The sequence below is a fragment of the Pseudogymnoascus destructans genome, assembly GCF_001641265.1.
Source record: "Pseudogymnoascus destructans isolate 20631-21 unplaced genomic scaffold scaffold_13, whole genome shotgun sequence".
NCBI classification, from domain to species: domain Eukaryota; kingdom Fungi; phylum Ascomycota; class Leotiomycetes; order Thelebolales; family Thelebolaceae; genus Pseudogymnoascus; species Pseudogymnoascus destructans.
In genome coordinates this window covers 33,710-49,064 of record NW_020167532.1, presented here as the reverse complement: position 1 = coordinate 49,064, position 15,355 = coordinate 33,710, and the positions used below count along the sequence as shown (strand labels likewise).

The 15,355-nt window shown below is 53.5% G+C and overlaps 4 protein-coding genes across 4 annotated transcripts; 1 reads left to right on the top strand and 3 right to left on the bottom strand.

The window, feature by feature from the left end:
• Nucleotides 1-569: 569 nt before the first annotated feature.
• VC83_05187 (uncharacterized protein) lies at nucleotides 570-2,270 on the bottom strand. The gene has a single exon (XM_024468812.1). It carries the CDS (start codon nucleotides 1,746-1,748, stop codon nucleotides 780-782), a length of 969 nt encoding a protein of 322 aa, XP_024323176.1. The 5' UTR covers nucleotides 1,749-2,270; the 3' UTR covers nucleotides 570-779.
• Nucleotides 2,271-4,330: 2,060 nt separating this feature from the next.
• On the top strand, nucleotides 4,331-4,819 carry VC83_05186 (uncharacterized protein; the record flags this gene model as incomplete). Its single annotated transcript, XM_024468811.1, has 2 exons — nucleotides 4,331-4,514; nucleotides 4,569-4,819. 2 exons carry the CDS (start codon nucleotides 4,331-4,333, stop codon nucleotides 4,817-4,819), a joined length of 435 nt encoding a protein of 144 aa, XP_024323177.1.
• A 1,326-nt stretch (nucleotides 4,820-6,145) lies between these two features.
• On the bottom strand, nucleotides 6,146-9,755 carry VC83_05185 (uncharacterized protein). The gene is made up of 3 exons (XM_024468810.1): nucleotides 9,254-9,755; nucleotides 8,547-9,160; nucleotides 6,146-8,141 (listed from the first exon to the last, which is right to left on the bottom strand). Exons 2-3 carry the CDS (start codon nucleotides 9,094-9,096, stop codon nucleotides 6,859-6,861), a joined length of 1,833 nt encoding a protein of 610 aa, XP_024323178.1. The 5' UTR covers nucleotides 9,097-9,160; nucleotides 9,254-9,755; the 3' UTR covers nucleotides 6,146-6,858.
• A 4,741-nt stretch (nucleotides 9,756-14,496) lies between these two features.
• VC83_05184 (uncharacterized protein) lies at nucleotides 14,497-15,249 on the bottom strand (the record flags this gene model as incomplete). The annotated part of the gene is made up of 2 exons (XM_024468809.1): nucleotides 14,497-14,649; nucleotides 15,199-15,249. 2 exons carry the CDS (start codon nucleotides 15,247-15,249, stop codon nucleotides 14,497-14,499), a joined length of 204 nt encoding a protein of 67 aa, XP_024323179.1.
• Between the last annotated feature and the right edge of the window lie 106 nt (nucleotides 15,250-15,355).

The following is a 15,355-nucleotide window of genomic DNA, read 5'->3' as shown; positions in this document are numbered from 1 at the left end:
TGAAGCGACCCGATGCTCCTCTCCCTCCCCGGGAAAGCATTGTTAAAAGCGAGGTGTATGTCTTTCCACCGTAAAGCCTTTGCTCTTCAGGCACATCAGCTTATCGTCTTCTTGCTCCTCATATCCCACGCTTTCTCTGCTTCTGCGGTCTGCGACCTCTTTGCATGAGATGCGCAAAGCCGTGGAGGAGCTGATCTTCCAAGAGGTTCCCTGCCAGACGTGGAATTTGATATGTGGAGACCGACTGATGGTCTGAACGAATCTGGAACATCTAGCAGCCTGACTCTAGGTTGTAAGTCGCCTCTCGTCCGATCCTCACGCACTTGAGAAAGCCCTGCAATGGATATTCTTGGTAATCCGTGCCTAGAATTGACTCCGCATCGGCTGGTGAACTCCGAGAAACTGTAGAACCTCGAGTAGTGCAGGTCTGTTCTTGGGCTACAGTGGATGAGCATTATCCTCATTATCCTCACTGTCCTTATGGTATGGATTGACGCGTCAGACTCTATGCGGCGCCGCTTTCGTTGTCTTGGAGGTCGCACATCCTCGTCCTCGTCATCTTCATTATCCTCATTATCCTCACTGTCCTTATGATATGGATTGACGTTGTGTGAGAGAGGGGCCACAACCGCGGTCTCGTCTTCCAACCCTTGGTGCTGAAGGCTGTCCTTTATTTGCTGGCAGTGGCTGGTTGGGCCTCATACCTGAGAGTATACCTTATGAAACCGCCTGACATGTTGCTAACTCTATCCGAATGGAATGTGGAAAGGGGGCTTAGGCTAAGTATCATCGATCCTATCCTGCAAACTGCGTATGTTGCTTCTCCTAGCAACAATCTCGTCAATCCATTCATTGATATCACAGTTCTGCACCGCGAGATCTAGGTCTCTCTGCAACTGACTTGAGTTGAAGATTTCCACCCAACCTGGCTCTAGTCTCGCCATCTCATCGAGAAAAACCCGTCGTAAGGTTGTAAGTTCATATTCCATCAAGTGATCCCAATAGAGGTCCGCCGGCACGCCGCTCGATTCGCGTTTGTATCTCGCTAGTTCAGGTCTCTTCTCTTGCGGTCGGCCTTCCAAAAACGAAGGATAATAGCACGCCTTCCACCGTGGCAGGGCGGAGACGCACTCCCAGTCCAGCACACCCGTTAGAGCGCCGCTGTCGTTAACAAGGATGTTGTGCTGAGGAAGGTCGTCGTGAAATAGCATAGAGGGCTCATCTTCCAGATGATCAACAGAGAATATTTGGCCCACAAGGGCCTTGAGCTTATTGACAATCTTAAGCGTCCGCTGTGCGTCATCTAGGGCATCCTCGTCATCAGTATCAATACCGTTCCTGTCCGAATATTTAGTCAACGTTGAGCGGCAGTCATGTTCGCTGAGCGCTAGGCGTGCATCCATCCAGTTCCTAGTCGAGGAGAAAGGCCCGCGGCACACATCCTGGTGTATATGATCACCGCAGAAAAAGTGCATGGACACAATACGGTCCACCTTGGGAAGCGATGCGGCGTAGATATTCCCAATACCGCTCAGCTGATTCTTGAAAAGACTGGATGAGTATTCGGCAAACCGCTTGGCAAGTCCTTCTTTAGCGGGGTAAGAGAGCGATCTCCACGCATCAGCCAGCGGCTTCCCAGGCAATTTGGTCATTAGAATCCATTCAAAACCGACAGGATTGGCACTACAAGCATCGTGAGAGACAACAGTAGGTACTGGGACATTCGTATTATAGCGCATCCATTCCATAGTCGCTACTTCGCTGAGTGATTTGTATCACGGGTCGACCGGTAAAGCCAGACGCAAGATGAGGGTTTGCTCATTCTTATGCATGGAAATTTCGTAGATCTTATTGAATGCTCCCTGTGAAAGAAATGATATGTTTATGGTGCCTATGGTGCCTGTCCCTTCCATCACACCGACCGACTTAACTATCTGCTTAGCAGCTTCAAGGTCAGGCTCGATGTAATGGTGGATGCACACAGATGTGAGAATCTAGCCACCCAAGGAAGGGATGAATTTACTAAGACAACACACTGTCTTAGGAAACAGAGCCAAAGGGTCGTAGCTTAGACTATTCCACAACGCAGCAATCAGGTGTGTGATGTAGTGAAGTGGTTCAGACAAGTTGCAACAAATGTTGAGTCTGGGAACTCAGGGGTAAGTCAGAGGTTAACACCTCACTGACTTTTCAGAAACAAGGAGTAACAAGATGAATGCTTGGAAGCTTGGAAAAGACGTGGAAGTATGTGATAGTTGATTTACTGTATTGTCTGCTTGCCCTTTCTTAAGGAAAGGGCAATCCTATTTATGCTAAAGGAATGTAGTTCTCTTATTTTCCAAGACTTTCCATGACTTACCAGGCTTGGTAACTGTAGTCGACAGAAGAGAATCCCATAGAACCATCTCCTAGGTTCCTAGCCTATAGGAAGTGAAAGGAGGTCCAAGGTCAGAGTACCCCTATAGACAGATTATGTCATAGACAAATTATGTCATAACATAACCAATCTTGTGGGTAACTAAAGAGCGATGACATGTAATGAATCATAGAGGTTCGTAGGAGCTTTTAGAGCTATCGTTCATGCTCCTAGGCCTCTAGTTGGTAGAGATATGTCATGTGTGTCATACTGACATTCGTTGCACTCAGTTTGCTATCAAACTCAAGAGCAAACTTGGAAATCTCCTCCTCAAACCTACAAGTCACTATACATATTTTGGCTTATCACACCAACAACAAGAGCAATACTACTCAACGATTGCTACAACCATCTATGATTCATTACACGTCATCGCTCCTTAGTTACTGGGCCGATATTACCACATAGCATATCTCTACAACCCTCTATGATTCATTACATGACATCACTCATACTACCACATGACATATCTCTACCAACTAGAGGCCTAGGAGCATGAACGATAGCTCTAAAAGCTCCTACGAACCTCTATGATTCATTACATGTCATCGCTCTTTAGTTACCCACAAGATTGGTTAAGTTATGACATAATTTGTCTATGACATAATTTGTCTATGACATAATTTGTCTATGACATAATTTGTCTATAGGGGTACTCTGACCTTGGACCTCCTTTTACTTCCTATAGGCTACGAACCTAAGAGATGGTTCTATGGGATTCTCTTACGTCGACTACAGTTACCAAGCCTGGTAAGTCATGGAAAGTCTTGGAAAATGAGAGAACTACACTCCTTTAGCATAAATAGGATTGCCCTTTCCTTAAGAAAGGGCAAGCAGACAATACAGTAAATCAACTATCACATACTTCCACGTCTTTTCCAAGCTTCCAAGCATTCATCTTGTTACTCCTTGTTTCTGAAAAGTCAGTGAGGTGTTAACCTCTGACTTACCCCTGAGTTCCCAGACTCAACATTTGTTGCAACTTGTCTGAACCACTTCACTACATCACACACCTGATTGCTGCGTTGTGGAATAGTCTAAGCTACAACCCTTTGGCTCTGTTTCCTAAGACAGTGTGTTGTCTTAGTAAAATCATCCCTTCCTTGGGTGGCTAGATTCTCACATCTGGTGCACCCACCATTACAATGTGGTAGTATGAGTGATGTCATGTAATGAATCATAGAGGGTTGTAGAGATATGCTATGTGGTCATATGGGCCCAGTAACTAAGGAGCAATGACATGTAATGAATCATAGAGGGTTGTAGCAATCGTTGAGTAGTATTGCTCTTGTTGTTGGTGTGACAAGCCAAAATATGTATAGTGACTTGTAGGTTTGAGGAGGAGATTTCCAAGTTTGCTCTTGAGTTTGATAGCAAACTGAGTGCAACGAATGTCAGTATGACACATTGGTGTCGAGATCAGGCCCATCGCCAAAGATGATCCTAGTCATACGATTGTCCTTGACGGAAACATTGTGCTCAAGGTCGTTGGCAGTGGTTGAAGCAGACTGTAGTCGGTCATTGGCAGAGAGAGACTCCATTATTCATAGGCAAATGTAAATGACGGCAGCTGCGACTGGTGTGCAGCAGGTGGGGAAACGGAGCATTTATGTCAGAAAGACAAAGGGCCTGGAACATGTTAGAGCTGAAAGAGAAGCGGACAGGCCTTTGACTACCAGCAGCAAATTGGGTGGTACCTAGTTAGAAGCAGCCCAGATGCACCGATGGTATTATAAGTACCACACGACCCAGGGCACACTCATTCCCACCACCCTCTTCCTCCCTCCAGCCTCCATTCTAGTCCACTCCCTTCAGCCCTCGATATGCAGCTGTTTTCGGAAGGAAGGATGTCATTGACTGCCTTTCTGCAATCACGTCCCTGCAATCATTGACCAGGAAAGCCTCGATGCCGCAATGCAGCGGTTGGGGAAGACGGCGGACGCCTTGCTGACTAATAATGAGGTGCCCGACTATCCCCTGCTCGAATTTCCGACCAGCTTCCATCTTGAGTGTCTCCACGGCTGGCACAGGGTCGAAGCTGGGCGGGAATTTTTCGATCCTGGGGACGATTGGTGGACGGTTGATCTGTACCTCTCAGGTAAAATCGAGGCTTTCTGAAAATACAGGGTCGTGCTAACATGTGACTACCTAGACCTGAATGTCGACCTGAAGACATGCCTCGTCGAAGAATACTCCAACGAGGAGAAGCCCTCAGATGGCGAGATCTACTACAAGATGTGGTGCTACCATTTCCAGCGGAATTTCAGCTTTGAAATGCGGTGGAAGGCGCGCCTGCGAGGCAAGCGGCAGCAGTACCTGCTGACACTCACCCGTAATGAAGCAATGACGGCGGCATTCGATGACTTGCTCGACATCCCGTTTGTATCCATGGTGTGCCCTTGACCCGATTGTAGAGTGTGTTTGAACTGAAGCAGGTACTGGTGGACACGAATTGAACGCCTTAACTTTATAATTCTCGCAGATGAAGCATAGGAACGACATAGTCGCCCCCCTATCGCATTGTTGGATAGCCCCTCGCACGTCGTCCACACCTTTAAATGCGCAGAACCTTATCTCGAGTAAGTGATAGGAATCTCGAGGGGGACGTTGTTGACTTACTTAGTCCACTTGCGCTATATGCCTCGGACGTTCTCTTTCGTGGCTTCAGATTTGGTGTTGAGCTCTTGTCCCATAACCCGGTAGTCCTCGGCGGTGCGCTTAGGCTTCTTTGGCTGTTGAGCATGCCTTGTTCGTTTCGTGACGAAACTTATCATGTTCTGCTTCGGAGTAGGCAGCTGCCGGTTGGCCATTCGTTGTTTGGTGGACATGATGGGCGACTCAACGATAGACTTGGGATAACAAAATAAACGCAGAGGTCCGCAGGCAGAGTCGTGGGGAGCCTGCCTTGAGGAGACGAAGATCTATCAGGCTGACTTGTTCGACGGCGTGAGAGGGCAAGCATTTTGGAAGAGGGAGGTGCTGGATGTGGGGGATCGCAAGGTATTTAAACAAGTGATCGGTCTGAGCGACCGGGTGTTCCACCGTGCGGTGGCCATCATGATCGTGTTGGCTAGTGGTCCCTTGGAACGAGCAGAAAAGAGAGAAATGGGAAGCAGAAAGTAGACCACAGCAACCAGGAACCAGGAACCGTTAAGGGTAACCGACATGGGGCTGTGACGCGAGTCATGTTCACGTGCCTTCGAGCGTGGAGGTAAAGGCTGCCACCTAGATGGGGACGGGCTGTTGTCGTTGTCGTCCTATTCTCATCGTCGTCGTCCTCTCACCAGCGTCACGGTTCTCTCCGCCACCATTCCCCGCATCACAGCTCGCCCCTCCACCGCCCCATCATCCCCTCATTAGCACAGCCATTTTCGACAGGTATCCAATGCCCCAAACTCCTCTTCAGACATATTACGCTATCTAAAGCCAACGTCATGAACATCTGAGACTCCGTGTCGGTGCCAACACCCATTGGGTTACATAGTCGAGCATCACATGTCCTTATTTGCACCTGCAAATATCAAGCATCTGCCCTGCGGTGGATGGTCGCACCTCTGCATCAAATGGATGGACCATTGTATAGACCGGGGATTGTAGTTCCTTGGTTGGTTCTTGCTTGGTGTTGTTGTCGTCGTCGTCTCCCTCTTCTCACCGCGCCCCTTTCTCACACCACCACCACCACCACCACAACCCTCTCTCACCTTCCCCCCCCCCCCCCCTCTCCACCGTCCCGACCCCTCACCATTAACCCCGGCAACTGCCTGCCGCCCCACCACCACCATACAATCAACCCCCCCCTTCTAAACACGCCCACCCACGCCCACCCAGTGGACCAGCGCCCTCTCACATGGTCTGCGGTAGGGTGTTCCTGTGTGGGCTGGCCAGAAGGCGTCGACAGCTGGGTTATATACCTACCCACCTACCTTACCTTACCATCAGCGTACCAGCGTACTTTGGTTTGAAATATCCCGAAGCTGCGGGGGGGAGGTGGGGGTGAAGGTGTGTGGTAGGTGGAAGGCGGTGTTGTGTTGTTGAGGGAAAGATTTAGTTTGATATGTGATGGAGATATTCAGGACACTCAGACGAAGCTCACAAGAAAAGGCAATAAGAAACAAAAAGTAGTAGTAGCGATCAAAAAAGTTTCGGTGTATATATTCTCAATATAGCCTCCCATAACTAATCTACCATCAGATCGTCCCCTTCCCTCTCTCTATCCATCTCCCATCTCAATCTCACCCCGAGATCCTCCTTTCCTTTCCTTTCATATATCATAACCCCCTCGATATTTTCCGTTCTCATCCGCTAGACACGCCGACGCATCCCATGGTATCTCTTCCTTAAATCCAACCCAGTCCCGCCATCATACAAAACACCGCGGACCCAAAAAACAACAAACGCGCAAGACATAACGGGCATAAACATCATAAACACATAACCCCAAATCACTCCATCAACTCCTCCAAATCCACATCCTCCCCCCTCTCCTCCCCCGTCGCCCCATGAAACCCCCCCGCCCTCCTGAGGGTCTGTACATCCAAATCCGTCACGTACCTCCCCCCCCCTTCCGGCCCTAGCGGGACGCGGACTTCAAAATCAGCATCCAACATCATATCATCCTTCCACAGCCTCCTCCCGCCATCAAACACACATAGGACGCGCTTCTTCATCTTCATCTGCGCCGCCGGACACCCCCAGCTGGAGGGGTAATCCTTGCGCTTCTTGCGACCGCCCTTGGGGTGCGTGAGCGCCACGCCACCTTTGGAGTGGGTTAGCCCGCGCTTGGCGCCCTTGCGACCAGCAGGGCGGGCGGAGTTCTCATCATCTTCGTCATTCGCAGCATCGTCTTCGCCGTCCTCGGCGTCGGAGAAGGATGTCTGATCAGGTGTGGTAGTAGGTAAATTCGACGCGCGGAGCGTCTCCAGGACCGCGCGATCGCCCGATACCTCAGCGAGACGCTCGGCGTTGATCGCCTCAGCGGGCTCTTCCTGCTGCACGAGGCGCAGGACGCAGTCGTCGAGGTGCTCGTAGAAGTCCTGCGCGCTGGGGAACATAGCGCCACAGGTGCTGCAGCGTCCCGTAGCGTCAGGCGCGTAGCCGACGGGGCGGCCGGTGGTGGTGGCGCTACCAGCTGCCGAAGTAGGGCCGGAAGAGGAGCCATTGCTCGTCTTGCGGCGGGAGTTAGGCGGGACCTGCTCGACGCAGTGGACGCCTGTGAGATGGCGTTTGAAGACGTCTGCGCGGTTAAATGATTTCTCAGCCGCGGACCCGGAGCCAGGGCAGAAGCCGCACACCATGGTGCCCTTGTAGTGAGTGAGGGTGTGGCGGTTCTTGTCGTACTTGCGCGCGAAGCCCTTGATGTGGTATTCGCAGGTGGTGATGGGGCATTTCTCGGGGCGCTCCGTCTGGTGCGTGAGCATGTGCGCCTTGAGGTCCTTGAAGGATTTGCCGCAGGTGGCGAAGGGGCAGTAGGTGCGTGGGGTTGAGGAGGAGGAGTCGGGGGAGTCGGGGGAGGCGGAGGCGATGGAGCCGCGGCGCGAGGGGTATGGGTAGGGCGCGTAGGATTGCATGTAGGGCGAGGCGGAGGACTTGACGCGCTTGGAGGATCGGGAGGACATTTCGGAGGGGCTGGGCGAGTGTGGTGGGTACATTGTCTGTTGGACGAACTCCTCTTGCGGCATTGGGCTCGGAATTGGGGCGCCGGTGTAGGAGTGGAGGATTGAGGGATCTGCAAGAGACGGGTTAGCAGCAGCTCGTGCAAAAGGCGGTGGACACTTCGATGGAGGAAACCGACCGGAATAGGTGACAGGAGACACGAAAAAGCCGCGAGTGGGCGAAAAGACGGGAGAAGAGATGGGATGAAGCTGATATGGAAGAGAAACCCCCGGAGGACCCTGCATGTGCCCCGCCACGTCAAGGGCAGAGGCCCGTCGCGAAGACAAAGGAGAAGAAGTACTCTGCGCGGACTGGAAGTGAAGACTGTCCCTCCGCGGAGGCGGAGACATGGCGGTCAATGGAGACGCGATGTTGATCGCGGTAGACTGCGCGAGGAGCGAATCGATAGGAGAGAGAGTAGAAGGAATTGGAGCACGAGGGGTAGATGCTGATGAAGCAGGAAGGCTCGCACACTCACCCACAAAGCCCATGGGCTTGTCCATATCCGCGAAAGCGAAATCGTGCTCGAGACTCGCGCCAAAGCTGAAGTCGTTGACGTAGCCGTAATCGCCGGCGATGGTGGGCGCGAGACCCAGCCCTTGGTGGGAGGCCCACTCGGGGATGGCGGAAGGGATCTGCGCATGGGTGGCGTAGGGCGAGCCGATGGCGGACGAGGCGGCAGAAGGTCCGGAGGCACTGGAGGGGTTGGAGGGTAGAGGGCAGCGAAGTTCAGGGGACCCGGCAGGGTAGAGGGTGGGTGATCCCTTGGCGAATTCCGCTGTCTCAGTCTTGCAGTGCTGTTCGGAAGCGAAGTTGGGACTCGCATAGGGATCCTGTGGTACCGTGGATCGCTGGAAGTTGTAAGCGACGAGCGCTGGGTCCATGTTGAAGGTCGAGAGGTTGTTCATGCTGATGAGTTCAGCAGCGTAGATGTGACTGTCGGTGAAGAGAGGGAAATCGGCTTCTTCGTATTGCTCGTTCATATTGTGCGCGGGGTTATAGTTTTGGTTGTGGAGAATGGCCGTCATGATTATTTATTATTGGGGTGGTGTTCTGCGGGTGGGCGAGGCTGTGCTGGTGAGGCTGCGCAGGCTAAGCAATACAGGGCATAGGTCAGCAACCAAACCAAATTCTCTGGTGCTCCCCCAATGAGATCATCTGCAGCGATGCGGGCGATGAACATACCTCGCTGGAATTGGAATTAAAGAATATTCTCGTCGGATGGTGTTTTGTGTGTTTTGGTGTTCGGCGAGGTGTTTTCTCGAGGTGGTGGTTTCGGGAGTTGGAGTCCAGGTACGTGGTAGTTGGAAGAGACAATCGACAGCGGAAGAGACAATCGACAGCGGAAGAGACAATCGACAGCGAAGAGACAATCGACAGCGGTGTTGGGAAGAGCTCAGATTACAGCGGGGGAAGAATTCGAAGCTGTGGGACGGATGGGCGAGAGTGAGCGGCGCGTCGGTATTATATTATTAGAGTGTTTTCGGAGACGCCGAGGTAGGTTGAAGCTGCTGATAGCGAGTGATGGTGGTCGTGATGATGGTCGTGATGATGGTAGGGATGGTATAAATTATATTGAGGTTGAGGTTGAGGGTGAGTGGTGAGAGAAAGAGCGACTCGAGCAAAGATGGGGAGGAGGGGAGGGTTGATATGTTTCTCATTTCTCATATTTTTATTTTTATTTCAGGTGCTTCTGTCTTGGGGGGGGGGGGAGTGTAGGGATGGTGGATTTGGATGGGGGTTGAGTTGACATTGACTTGGGGGGGGCTATGATGATGGTTGACAAGGATTTTGACCAGGGTTCTTGCGAGGGTCGGGGGGTCGGGGGGGTCGGGGGGTCGGGGGGTCGGTCGGGGGGTCGGTCGGGGGGTCGGGGGTCGGTCGGGGGGTCGGTCGGGGGTTGCAAGATTAGAGATGCATGGGGTACGGAGTACGTGAGGAAGAGGGAGAGGGAGAGGAAGAGGAAGAGGATAGGGAAGGATAGGGAAGGATAGGGAAGGATAGAGAAGGATGGGGTGCATTACAGAGGGACAATAACCCAAGAGATGCAGAGTACAAGAGAGAGTGGCATCAAGGATAACTCTGGTGGTGTACACCCCTGTATACAGAATGTCATGTGGGGTGTGTCTCGCTGGTCAGGTCTGGGACGGTTGTACTGGGAGTCTACTACTGTTACTCGAAAGAGAGAAGATTGAATTGAACTGTGTGTATTAATTGATTGTGTGTATTAATGGATTGTGTTATTGCGTGTATTAATTGATTGTGTTGATTGGGTTGATTGGGTTGATCGTGTTGATCGTGTTGATCGTGTTGATCGTGTTGATCGTGTTGATCGTGCTGATCATGTTGATCGTGCTGATCGAATTCAACCTCTGTATAATCCCATTGTATCCAATTGTATCCATCAAATCAATCATATCCATCGTCCACTCTCAACCACGCCAACTGTCTTATTAACATACACCCCATACACCCCATACACCCCATCCCACCCAGTACCACCAACCCCACCCACCACCCACCAGACAGACAGACAGACAGACAGACAGACAGACAGACAGACAGACAGAACAGGACGGCGTCACACACCTACATCCCCTCCTAGTACATAGTAAGTAGTACAGCATATTGACAATTTCCCAATCCCCCCCCTCCCCAGCCAACCACGGGCCGCAGACATGGTTCGGACAAGGTTACCGCTCCAACTCTGTCCCTTCCACCCATCCACTCTGTCCCTTCCACCGCACGCCCGAAGCGAGGCGAGACGAGGCGGATTCCGTGCTTGGTAGGTGCTTTGGTTTGCTTTGGGCCAGGAAAGACACGGCTGTTTTGGGAATGGGGTGGGCAGGGGTAAGGGGGGAGGGAGAGGGAGGGGGAGACGGGAGGGGGAGGGGGAGACGGGGGAGGGAGGGGGGAGGGGGAGGGAGAGACGGGGAGAGGAGAGGCTAATGATGGGTCGGGGATGGGATGGGCGGGTAGGGAGGGCGCTAGGGGGGAGGGGGAGGGAGGGATGTAGGACGGTAGGGGGAGGGATGTAGTAGGACGGTAGGGGGAGGGATGTAGTAGGACGGTAGGGGGAGGGATGTACTCTGTAGTAGGACCGACATACCACCATCCCACACCAAGCCGTACCACCCACCCACCACCCCACCGCCTCTACGCCGCGCCGACGCTCACCCTCCCCTCCCCTTCCCCAAGACAAGCCCTGCGAGACAACGCCGAAAGAAATCCCATCCAATGCAGGACGGTCGTTTTGTGTCGCCTGTTCGCATTCTGCCTTTGTCGTACAGTATACTCGTTTGTCGTATAGTATACTGTTTGTCGTACAGTATACTGTTTGTCGTATAGTATACTGTTTGTCGTACAGTATACTGTTTGTCGTACAGTATACTCGTTTGTCGTACAGTATACTGTTTGTCGTACAGTATACTCGTTTGTCGTACAGTATACTGTTTGTCGTACAGTATACTCGTTTGTCGTACAGTATACTGTTTGTCGTACAGTATACTCGGTACAGTATACTCGTTCGGGCGTCAGTACCTTCCTATCCACCACCACCACCACCTAAACTCTAATTAATATACATCTCTCCCCTCCCCGTATCCCCCCCTTCCGGCATAGTTAAACGAACAACTCATCACCCCACCCCCCGTCCCCCTGCAAACCCTGCAAACCCTGCAAACCCTGCAAACCCTGCAAACCCTGCAAACCCTGCAAACCCTACCAACCCGCCCCTCCCCCCGCTACATCCCACCCACCCACTTATCCCACCTATCCCATGGAGCTGGATGGAGCTGGATGGATGCGCGCCGGGGCACCCACATCCCGGTGAGCCCCTGCCTGCCCTGCCCTGCCCTGCCTGCCCTGCCCTGCCCTGCCCTGCCCTGCAGATTCTCCGTAAAGGGGTACGTACTGTACCGCAGTAGTTGGAGTTTTGTCACCGGCTGATGTATCGATCGAACGCCAAGGCCGGTGGAGAGACGAGTCTGATGAGACGGTACGGAGACGACATGGACGGCTGGCTGTTGAGACCCCTTCTTCCCTTCCCTTCCCGAGGATTGGGCGGTGGGCGGTGGGCGGTGGGCGGTGGGCGGTAGTGACAGGTGAGATAACTTGGATTCGGCAGCACCCTCACCACCGCTGGCCGTCCGTCTTGAGATACAGCAGTCCGTCCGTGATTAGCACCCTACCGCGTCAGTATGCACGTCACACCAGGCACCCATCGCGCCGTCCATCGCGTCGTCCATCCCCTAACAAAGCCTAGCGAAATAACTCGACACATCCACACCATGGCACTGGAAATCCTGTGGATTAAACAGGGAAGTATTTACAATAGAGTAGTTGGGCGAACCCCCCGACCTCCACCCTCCCAGTCCACTCCGGTCCAGCCACCAATCTCCGCCACACACTCACACACCCCACACACCCACCACCCATCCACACAGCCCTACGACCCCACCCCTCCAATCCCTCCAATCCCCTTCCTTCCCGCTCCCCCCGCCCGTAAAGAAGTTGGTGCGCGTAGGTTTGTGGCTTGATCGGGTTAGGTTTGCGGTACCCAGCCACAATGCGATCGCACACTCCGAGATGACGATGACGGGTGGGAGGGGAGCTAGGACGGATGGGGGTGCATCTGTATTGTGTTATGGGTTGTGCCGGTGATGATTGAGGTGAGTGAGATGTTTTGCACCATCTGACCCGACCCGGCCGTACAGTCTCCACACCGCATCGCATCCATGTCTCACACCCGACACCCTACCCCCTCCCATCCGTCTCGGATCCCTTGGTGCACCCATCCCATGCAATCCCACCATCTCCACTCCATACCGGTCAGTAAGGGATCCGTCAGTAGGGGATCCGTCAGCAAGGGGTCGGTCGCAAGGGATCCCCGCTGCTAACTTCCCTTGCACGGATGGTGATGGTGGGATGGTATGTAGTCTCGGTGTCGGTGGTGGTCAGAGCCTCCCAGCGCACAGACAGACATGGACACGAAACGGCACAACCTTCGTCCGTGCGGTTCGTGGGATGAGTCCTATTCCGGACAGCGAGAGTGTGGCAGGGGGCGGCGGGACGCTAGTTAGAGGGCCGACGCTAGTTAGAGGGCCAGGGAAAGGGTGGGAAAGGGTGGGAAAGGGTGGGAAAGGGTGGGAAAGGGTGGGAAAGGGTGGGAAATAGTGGGAAATAGTGGGAAAGGGTAGGGAAATAGTGGGAAAGGGTAGGGAAAGGGTAACCAAAATAGAAGTTTGGCGGCGGCGATATAGAACTGCCGACCGGTCGGATAAGGGATGGGGGCGGAGACTCCTCTGGTTCGACTTTGAAACACACATTCGTACAGACCGGCGAGCAAAAAAGGGAAGGAGGGACAGTCTCATCCTCATCTCATCCTACCCCGTATGCCCCACCCCATCCATCCCACGTTCCAGACCAACCGGCGACCGACGGGGGACGACGGGAGCGTACCTGCCTCTGTGCTCCCTCGTACTCGGGGATGGGGATGACGACGAGGAGGATGCGACTCCTCGTCACCTACCTCCGCACACACAGCGATCCCCCGAGCCGTGACACCATCGTATTATCCCCATCCCCATCCCATCCCCCGCCCCGTCCGTCCCTCCTCCCTCGCACAGTATCAAAAGTCCACAAAGCAGGCACCAACCCACACCCACCCGCTCGTCGCACAGGACACAGCCCTACGACACATGCCATGCCATGCCATGCCATGCCATGCCATGCGCCCGGCTATCTTCGCGCTACCTCCCCCCCCCGATTCCACAAACCCAATATACCAACATACATAATAGTACTGTTATAATAGGAGGAGGATCAGAGGAGAGTGGTTACCCTACCACCATTCGTCCGCATGCCCCCTCCCCTCCCGTTAGCGCGCGGAGTCGCCGGTGCTGTGGTGGTCTGGTCGATACTGTGCTTACCGCTGCGGTGAGATTGCAAACTGATGTAAGAAAGATACGATACATACATCTATACACCACAGAATAGATGAGGGTTCATGGTGTCATGGCTGCCTGCCGTGTCCGCCGGTGCTGTGCGCTACGGTGTGTATCATACTGTACCATCGAAACCGCAGCGGCAGCCCCGAGTAGGCGATTCTTAGCGGTGTGTGCCTTCCTTACCAGTCGGGGATGACTGACAGATGCAGTGGTGTGGACTTCTATGCATACACGGGGCCTCACAACGGAATGTACAGCATCGACGACGAGGGTAGGGAGGGGGGGGGGGTTATCGAGAACGAGAAGGGGGACACAAGCGACGAGAGCGCGTGGACGCCATGTGCGTTCGTTCGTCTTGGTGTTGTGTTGGTATTCCCTCCCGTTCGTTCGTTCGTACGATGCCATGCCATGCGATGCGCTTGATTGTGTTCATGTCGAGGCCTTGGATGCGAGATGCGATGTAAGGGTTGTACAACACCACTATATTGTTCCCTTGGCGGTGGATTCGTTCTGCGACTCACGGCTGCGGGTGCGGTAGGACGGGTGATCGCGCCTGTCGGGGCGCCCGAGGGCCAGTGCCAGTGGGCCAGTGGATGCCGGTCGCGGGTGTGTAGAGATGGCTGGTGAGATGATCTAATCTTAGGGTGTTAGCCAATAGGGCCTCATATGTGCTGTTTTCGGCGATATGGAGTGTAAGCCCGTAAAAGAACGTATAAAAAGAGCGTACCGTAAAAGAGAGAGGGCGTTTCATCATTGATGTACGGAGTACTAAGTACACCCCCTCCCAGCCCTATGAGGCCCAAACGCATGTAGTCCAATCATCAGCCAAACCCCCTTTTTAACACACTCCTAAGCAAACCATAGTAGACCGGACAGGGTAGCCCTATGAAACGGGTTCGAGGGCAGGCATCTCCTTACTCGTGCATACGATGAACGGAAAGGGCCGGTAAGCACCCCTTTTGCCCTTATCTCTTTGTCTGCGGGCCAGTCGTTGATATCTCCCTACCCGTACCCACCACCACCTCAGCCCTACAACACTCCACCACTTTAGTCCAAATAACCCGCCCCTCCTCTCATCCAACCCCTCCCCCTCCGCATTTCACACTTCCTCCTGCTCATTTCTCACCCGTCCCCACGTTCCCTACTCAAGGCATAAGCAACGCGGTAAGCTTAATCACTCACCCACCCGCGCACCAGCCGGTGTCTTCCGCCGGTGTCGAGCACGTCGGCCATCATCCACCGCCGCCGCCTCCCCTAGGCTTTGCTGTCCACCATCCACTGTCCAGTAGCCAACTAACCAACCACTGACCCGCGCCAGCACGACCACCCCCACGGCAAC

Excerpts from the sequence above, each read along its gene's own strand:
- VC83_05185 (XM_024468810.1), bottom strand. The coding sequence starts at position 9,096 with ATGACGGCCATTCTCCACAACCAAAACTATAACCCCGCGCACAATATG. Across the intron at positions 8,142-8,546 it reads CAAGCCCATGGGCTTTGTGG|ATCCCTCAATCCTCCACTCC; the intron begins GTGAGTGTGCGA and ends CGTCTCTTGCAG.
- VC83_05187 (XM_024468812.1), bottom strand. The coding sequence starts at position 1,748 with ATGGAATGGATGCGCTATAATACGAATGTCCCAGTACCTACTGTTGTC.